Below are 9,081 nucleotides of genomic sequence, written 5' to 3' on the forward strand. Positions count from 1 at the left end.
GGTTTACATCTTCACTCTCAGTGGACCTCTGTCATGTTCTCTCAACCACATCACTGTAATTTAGGTTATACACAAACACACAGACACATGCACGCACACACACACACACACACGCACACATGCACGCACACACACACACGCATGCACGCACGCACACACGCACACGCACACACACGCACGCACGCGTGCATGCACACGCACACGCACACGCACGCACGCACACACACACACACACACACACACACACACACACACACACACACACACACACACACACACACACACACACATGTCCAGTGTGTAATTCCACCTCCTTAGTGGGGTGAATGGGAGCGTATGGAGGCAGGAGGAACATGAGCGATGTGAGAACAGAACAGACACCTCTGTGCTTTCACTCCATTGACTCTCTGATTAACAGGAAGGCCTCGACCTGAGAGAGAGAGAGAGAGAGAGAGAGGGAGAGAAGAGAGAGAGAGAGAATAGAGATGGGGGGTGAGAGGGAGAGAGAGAGAGATGGGGGGTGAGAGGGAGAGAGAGAGAGAGATGGGGAGCAGAGAGGGAGAGAGAGAGAGCGAGAGAGGAGAGGGGGAGGGAGAGAGAAGAGAGAGAGAGAGAGAGGGAGGGAGAGAGAGAGAAGAGAGAGGGGGAGTGAGAGGGAGAGAGAGAGAGAGATGGGGGAGAGAGAGAGAGACAGAGAGATAGAGGGAGAGAGTGAGGAAGAGAGAGAAAGAGAGAGATGGGGAGCGAGAGGGAGAGAGAGAGAGAGACAGAGGGAGAGAGAGAAAGTGATAAGGAGTGCAAATATAGAACAAAATGACAACAAAATACACATCTTACGAGTTCAAACGGATATCTCTCTCTCTCTCTCTCTCTCTCTCTCTGAGAATCAGCTATCCTACTTGGATAGGAACTGATTCTTATCTGGAGATAAAATCTTAGCCTCATTCTCGTAGAATCCTCTTTTAAATTGATGATATTTACTTTTGAGATGTTTCTGCCCTATTTGCTCTGACATATTTACATTAAAGTCCTTTTTTGTCTTGGACTTTTCATCACAGTGGATTCATGTTTGAAAGCATATAATATCCACATCAAATGTGCAAACGGCGCGATGGTGAAAGTTTAAGGGCTGGTTTGGGATTGGGCATATGAGTCAAGCAGAGAAAGGCAGTTTAAAAAATGTTTTAGCCTGAAAGTGATTAAATTTAAATACATTTACCGGCTATCAGCGACTTCAAAAACCTACATTATATTAGTCAAATCCTACATTAGAAAATAAGTCTTTGTATTGCAGTGTCCAGAAATTTGAATCATCTCAACAGATGGCCTGTCTCCAATTAAACATGAAGCTGTCCACATGTTTTGTCAAAATGTTTGGTCCGTGCTCAAGTCTTTTTTTGGACGTGTTGGACGCTCATGTCCCTCTCGTCTCTCCTGTCCAGTAATGTGTTCCAGGGCTTCGCGGTGTGTGTGTACCGCATGGCTGACATCAGAGAGGCATTCAAGTTGTTCAAGTTGTTGCTTTTCATGTTTGAAAGCATATAATATCCATCACATGTGTCTCACCTGCCAAAGCTCAACCAAGTCTGGAACATCTAAGCTCTTTGACTCGCTATCCATTTCATTTCTGAGTCTAAGGTCTTTAAAGTTCATTTGAGAGAGATTCGGAGGGAATCCAACCTATTTATCTTGGGTTGGGATAACATTTCATATCGTTTAATTCACATTCGAACTATTCCAAAAATAGAAATAGGTAAGCTTCATTCCCATATTACGATGTGCTATTCTTTTCATTACAGATTTCACAGAGCTTTGTAGAGGAACTGAGGTCACTAAAAGTTCAGATATACGCCTCACCGAGGTTAGGTAGAACAACGCTCAACCATCATGTTTCATATAACTTTAATGGGCGAGGGTGTATGATGTTCGATAGACCCGAAACACCTTACGACCCCAGTTAACATCACTGATGACGCGTCCCAGCGCATGCTGAAGCATTGTATCTTGAACCGTATCAGTATGGCTCCCATGGCCAGTGACACTTAGGAATAGTCTAGGTGACAACCAAGTATAGATTGGTGACAAGCTGGAGAGACAGTTGACGGCCGGAGAGACGGCACCCGGTACGGGATGGGTTAGCACCCCAGCCTGGCTCTCTTGTGAGGGAGAAATCCACAAACGCTACGGATTAGCCTCCTGAAAAGCTGTATAAAGATCGGCGCGGCCTGGGGTCCTTCAGGCTAGAGCGAGGTGCTCGCCGCAGGCGAATGACGTGCAGCGCACAGGCCTCCTTGAGGCATCCTCTCTGTCCATGGTACGCCATGATGGTACGGCATGGTAGGATTGCCTTTTGGAGGGTCTGGTGAGACGAAGGAGGAGCGCGGCCGGGAGAAACCCACAGAGCCTTAGCCCTCCATGCACCGAAGGGTCTTTCAATGCTGCGGTGTAGCACTAGCTCTATTGCAGCGGATTGGGCATGATCAACCCTTCCGCGGGCAACGCTGCAGACAGAGTAGGAAGGCTGATCCGTGAGCGGCTGCTTCTGGGACGAGGGTCGGGGTCTTAATCGGCCTCGGCTGGGTCTACTGGGCGAGGGTGTATGATGTTCGATAGACCCGAAACACCTTACGACCCCAGTTAACATCACTGATGACGCGTCCCAGCGCATGCTGAAGCATTGTATCTTGAACCAATACCGGTATGTCTAGTTTATGAAATGGATGGTTGCATCAAAATATTTTACCGCAAAATGAGTTCATTTGGTTGATGTTTGGATCCTCCCCAAAACCAAAAATAGTTGTTTGTTTTGGATTGGGGAATCTTTTTTATACCTGATTACTCTCATGTTTTAAATCGTGATATGTAATCTGTGATTATGCTGGATCTCCTGGATGTTGATGTTTCCTCCATAATATGTGAACTGCATTCCGTCTATCTGCACAGGCGGCCGCTTTAGATCAGATTCGAGGTCTTTTTTTTCTCTGTTTTTCATCACAAAGACTTTAGATGTGATACTTTAATATCCTTCATCATATCTTTAATATCCTCATGTTTCCAGGCTCATCTGTTTAGTGTTTATCATACCTGGATGCTGTCCTCACTTTGAGTTTGGATATTAGAGGATAATGTCAAACTCTATAATCCCACAGAGACCTGTCGATGATATGTCTGTTTACTTTGCTGGCTCTTTTCTGCTGTCAGATCTTGTCTTCCCAGACCCGTTGTAGGCATCACAAGTTTAAGTGGATATTTATTTGACATTGGGGGATTCTTCAGATATGAATTTCTTCCTTACAGAGGAATGAATGAGGGAATGAATGATGTGCTTTTGGATATTTCACTGGTGTGCTTCAGCGTTGACAAATCCAGTTTAGATTAAGTTTTTAAACGTTGTCTTTACTTACCTTTTACAAAAGGTCTTTACATCGATACTGCCATACATTTATTTACTGCTACACCGCTGCTCATTGAATCAGTGGTTTTATCTAAATTGGTTCACAGTCACACGTTTAGTTACTGGAGACTCGGGAATAGACTTTGGAGCTATTTTGCAAACAGATGATGAGTAGTTTTAGTGAGCAGTACAACATAGGATGCACAAGTCATGTGTAACAGTAGGAATGCTGTCATTGTTGGGTGAAAACCTTCTATCTCCAGAACTAAGACTAGTTTGATGACCTAAGACTAAGACTAACTAAGACTAGCTTGATGACCCTACATTTCTGTGTTTATGCAGTGATGTTTTGAAGGGTTTTTTATGAAGAGGTCTGAATATTCGTGCGTTCCTTTATCGCAAAATAACTGGGATGTGGAGGCTAAATGACATCACATCCGTTTTGTTAGCGTTCCATTTGCAGAAAACTTGAGCTGGGAAGTTCACTGTTCATTGGTCAGATCCAGTCGCTAGCCAGGCTAGCCATTGTTAGCAATAACAATTGACAACATGGCATTTCGCGGCATTTTGCGCATACAAACACTGCAGCCTCATGTCCACACAGATAGAAGTTAGGCAGTGCTGTGTGTACAGCTGATTTAATGAGACACAAACAAAACAGAAGTGCTAAACAACATTACTACGATTACTACTACTGTTGTTGCGCGGCGCAGCCATCTTGGATTTTTGAGGTTGGGGCTGCTGAGGCTCCTACGAGTTTGGAATGGGAAATACCAGCTCTGATGACGTCACCGCCCAGCTCATGACCTTTGAAGTCGTAAGATTACCAGTCCCTAGTTATAAAGGAATGCACGATATTTTCTCAACCCATAGATGATATCGGATAATTGGAGTTTTGAGTTTCCACGCATGACAATATTCTAATTATGAGTAAAAAAAAAAACATTTGCTGTACATGGTTTAGCACACAATTTTAACCACAAATCAACCGTTCATAGTTACTGTGAAGTGAGCTGGACAATGCAGCTCAGATTCTGTTTTGAGTTTCACAACATATAACACTTCCTCTTTTGTTTACTGTACGCAAAATGATATTGTAAGACATTTAGTAAGCAGTTTCCCTTAAATCGGCTCACATATTCACTGGCTGCAATGGAGAACAGAGGTTGAAACCACTCAAATTCCACACCTTTCACAAAAAAATGATAATTCATGTCACTTGGCAGACTGTAGCTACTTGGAATAATGTATTTCTTTCTATACATTTTTCTTAATAGCCTGCAGATTTTTGACTTCTGCATAGTTCAGATTTCCCCATTGAAATTGAATCCAGACCAACACTAAGAGGACTATAAGGTGTCTATCAGTTACTGTTGTGATAAGCTGGAATAACGATATTTTACCATATGGAAGTCCAGTATAGAATAGTAATATCTCACAAATGACATTTATACAAATACCTTAACTGCTTTAATAAGGCGATCCGGTGACCGGCTAATCTCGAAACAATCTCGACTGTGTAAAAGAATCAATCTTCAAATTTAGTTTTGACGCTTTCCTTTTCCTGACACATTTATGTTATTTGGCAAAAAGCTTATGACTTTGACACATGTTTTCATTTGACCCAGTCAGTGTTGCCCTCCTGTGCTGATGCAGCCGTTTTCTCTGCTCCTCTTCTCTGTTATTCCTTCCTCCCTTCCCCGCTGTAGTTAGCAGTTTGTCAGACAGACGTTGACTTAAAGCCATAACCCCCTTATATATATATATATATATATATATATATATATATATATATATATATATATATATATATATATATATATATATAATATATATATAATAACCCTAACCCTTATATAACCCCCCATGCGGCCATTCTCAACCTGGGCTCTAATCGGCTATCATTCTCCAACATGTTGATCAAAACCTCCTTTCTTGCTTCACTCCAGAGCTTCTGAAGCCTTAATGCTTCCCCGGGTGCGGCTCTCCATTACATTCCTATTGGAACAATGGACACTCCCCAAATCAAAGCCAAAAGCGCCCCAAACATGTGTCTTTAACTTCGGCACATTGGTCGCTCTGTACTGACACACGCTGGTTAAAAGATGTCAATGGAAGTTATCAATTGAATCTGTATTGGAGAGCCGCACCCCCGGCAAGTGAGATGGAGATCTATTTTGAGGCAAATGGCAAGGTCGTGGTCAGAAGCAATCGGCATGATGGGAAACTCTAGGCTCCAGGTTGAAAATGGCCGGAGATATGCGTTAACCTCTCCTTCTTCTGAGGTAACTTCCTTCTCTCCCACCCTCCACCCCCCCCCCGCTCTCTCTCCAGTGCCCCAGTAAAATCACCAACCAGCCTGGCAGTGAGTTCGGCAGCACGAAGGACTTCCCCGACTCGGTGCTGCAGTTCGCCCGCGGACACCCACTGATGTGGCGGCCGGTGCACCCTGCGCTGAGGCAGCCGGTGCTGGTGAAGGCCAACATCCCCTACCGGCTCAAACAGATCGTGGTGGACCGGGTCGAGGCCGAGGACGGCCAGTACGACGTCATGTTCATCGGCACCGGTGAGTGGATCTGAGGGGTTAGGTGGCCAGAATGACTGTTTGGTTCTCACCGTATGTGTCTCCATGTTCTTCTTCCATGTTCTCACCGTATGTGTCTCCATGTTCTTCTGCCTCAGACACCGGTATGGTGTTGAAAGTCATCGCCCTGCACAGCGGCAACAGCCTGGAGACAGAGGAGGTCACACTGGAGGAGCTGCAGGTCTTTAAGGTACATTTTATTCAGTCTTTCTCTTTCTCTCCATACATCTCTACCTCCTCTACCTCCTCAGTGCAGGTACAGATTCATAACGTTTCTCTCATTCTCGCTCTGAAACTGCTTCTACTCAATGACCCACAGAGCAGTTCTTGAAGAAAAGCTGAGTCAAAACAGAGTCTCAATTTTATAATATTTTCTTAATCTTTTTATGACCCCCCCCCCCATTTCTATAATAATCGTCTGTTCACTCAGTTCACTCTCCATCACATTAGGGCTTTTCATAATGAAGCGTGTGAAACATACAAACTATGTTTTGTCACCATTGCAGGTGCCAACTCCAATTACATCGATGGACATATCAGTGAAAAGGGTGAGATGACATGACAGTAATGACTAAGAATAATGCTCACTTCTCTAAACTTCTCTAGACCAAAGTTACACTCAAATCGGACAAAGGTACTTGTCATCAGTGTTCAACCACCTTCCTGATTTGTGTTACCTTCGTCCCTCTTTGCCTCTCCCCTGCAGCAAGCCCTGTATGTGGGCTCTGCAGCGGGCGTGGCCCAGGTGAGGCTGCACCGCTGCGAGGCGTACGGGAAGGCGTGCGCCGAGTGCTGCCTGGCCAGAGACCCGTACTGCGCCTGGGACGGGACGTCCTGCGCCCGCTACCTGCCCAACAGCAAGCGCCGCTACCGCAGACAGGACATCAGGCACGGCAACCCTGTGCTGCAGTGTGTGGACCAGAACCTGAGTGGTGAGTGTGCTCCCAGGACCACTTTCATTTCCTGTTTTCTTATTTCATCCTTTAGTTCACCTGTATTTATCCAGGGAAAGTCAACGGAGCCCCTGCTCACATTCACACTGTCATCAAACCAAGGTCAAAGGTCCCATTGGTGACCTCCGGGTGACAAGCCTGCTTTACTCATTTCTACTTTTGCTAATATTGTCACTGTGTTAATCTGTTGGTAGAGGCCAAAAGACAGATATAGCAGATATACTAGTGGCAAAAATGAAATTCTCCATATGGCTGGGTGCTAACTCTCAGGGTGAGGAGCTCAGTAATCCTGGAGGACCACAGTATATTTAAGCAATATAGCATGAGAGCCAGTGTGTTGTGAAGAATATATCCCCCTGATCAGCTGTTATCCCACGAGGCCGCAGGCCGAGTGGGATAACTGCTGAGCAGGGGGATATATTCCACAACACACGCCACAACACACGCAGCTACGTTGTCATTTGAGGTAAGCCTTATTATTACTCTCTTAGTAAGAGAGTTGCCATGGCAACCAATAACCCATGGCCATGGGTTATTGAACTCGGTTACTGGAATTATACAATGGCTGTGAACCAATCAGATGGCTTGATTTGAGAGAGCCGTTTTATAATTGATCATGACTACCATACATGTGTTAAATGACATGTTGTGATACGTGATACATTGACTACATGTCCCAGCATGCCTGGGGGAGGCTTGGGAGCCCCAGGAAGAGCTCATGGAAAGAAGGGAGGTGGAGGCCGCTCCACTGCCGCTGATAAGCAGCTGATGAGCAGCAAGACGATGGATGGAGGGATGGAGGGATGGCATCCTTCTTAAAATCGTACTGCAAATATTCCTGAGCAGGGGTCTCAAACTCACGGCCCCGGGCCAGACACGGCCCCTAAAACGATTTCATACGGCCCCGCCACTTGATATCAAGTTATAGTGAAATGAGGCCGGGCACCTCCGCTCGTTGTAAAACACAGAGCGCGCTCCCGAGGCGCGTGGACGAGGCGCTGCCTTTCACACCAGGGTTGCCAGATAAATGTACATAGATGTGCAGTTCCTTGGGCTGTTTTGTGTGCATTTTGGCGGTTTTTGAACTCTTTTGTGCTGGAAACCGTCAGCAGTATCTGGCAACACGGCTTCACACTCCAGGCCAGCGGGATCATCACTGCATGTCAAATCCACCTCATTACCGCAGGTGGTGGGTTCACCCGAGTGAAAGAAAAACATTTGCAGCTAAAATGTTGATGAAAAAGAAAAGATGAAAAAGGAAAGGTTGATGACGACGAGCACAGACAGTTTCAGGAGAAGTGATTATTTTTTCGTCGAGTTCAAAGGGAATGCCGCCTGTCTCATTTGCAAAGAGAAAAATGGCCGTACTAAAAGAATATAACCTGAAGCGACATTATTCAACTAAAACATGCAGAGCAGTTAGCCTATGCAAAGTACCAGGGAGATGAGAGGGACAACCTGCTGCACAGCTAAAGAAAGAGCTTGTCAATACAACAACATCTCTTCCAGAAGGGCAGAAAGGAGGCTGATGCAGCAGTTGAAGTAAGTTAGGTGGTGAGTGAGATGATCTGCAAAGCGGGGAAGCTGTTTACTGAAGGCACGTTTCTAAAAGACTGCATGCTGCATGCTGCAAATATCATCTGTCCAGAGAAAAAAAGTAACTTAAGCAACATCAGCCCTTTCAGCCAACACAGTGGCAGAGCGGATTACTGAGCTGTCAAGTGACATTTATGATCAGTTCTAATTCTAGCTGGAGTTCCAAGGGACAGTTGAAAATTAACACTGCCTAATTTAGTAATGTGCATTTTTTTTTTTTTTTTTTTTTTTTACCTTTATTTATACAGGGGGAGTCTCACTGAGAGCAATGCTCTCTTTTTCAGGAGTGCCCTGTTCACATTCACACACACATTCATACCTGGAAGCTGACCAGTACAACCACAGTCTGATCTGCTGGCCACTGATCAGCTCCACTGGAGCGGTTGGGTTAAGGGCCTTGCTCAAGGGCACCTCAGTGGTGGTAATGAGGGAGGGGGCAAGCGCTGCCTTTTCACTTTCCCCACCCAGATTTATCCTGCCGGTCCCGGGGATTGAACCGACGACCTCCGGTCACAAGCTCGCTTCTCTAACCATTGGGCCACCACTGCTGCATT

At 45.5% G+C, this 9,081-nt stretch overlaps 1 protein-coding gene across 1 annotated transcript in view; it reads left to right on the forward strand.

Moving 5' to 3' along the window:
- sema3bl (sema domain, immunoglobulin domain (Ig), short basic domain, secreted, (semaphorin) 3bl) overlaps positions 1 to 9,081 on the forward strand; it is a gene marked incomplete at both ends in the record, with an annotated part of 108,617 nt that overhangs the window by 87,500 nt on the left and 12,036 nt on the right. The window contains 4 exons of the mRNA XM_083656901.1: positions 5,729 to 5,960; positions 6,077 to 6,168; positions 6,485 to 6,526; positions 6,685 to 6,910. Of these exons, the coding sequence (XP_083513027.1) occupies positions 5,729 to 5,960; positions 6,077 to 6,168; positions 6,485 to 6,526; positions 6,685 to 6,910 (592 nt within the window). The remainder of the gene's footprint in view (positions 1 to 5,728; positions 5,961 to 6,076; positions 6,169 to 6,484; positions 6,527 to 6,684; positions 6,911 to 9,081) is intronic.

Source organism: Poromitra crassiceps (genome assembly GCF_964638095.1).
Source record: "Poromitra crassiceps genome assembly, chromosome: 20".
NCBI lineage: Eukaryota > Metazoa > Chordata > Actinopteri > Beryciformes > Melamphaidae > Poromitra > Poromitra crassiceps.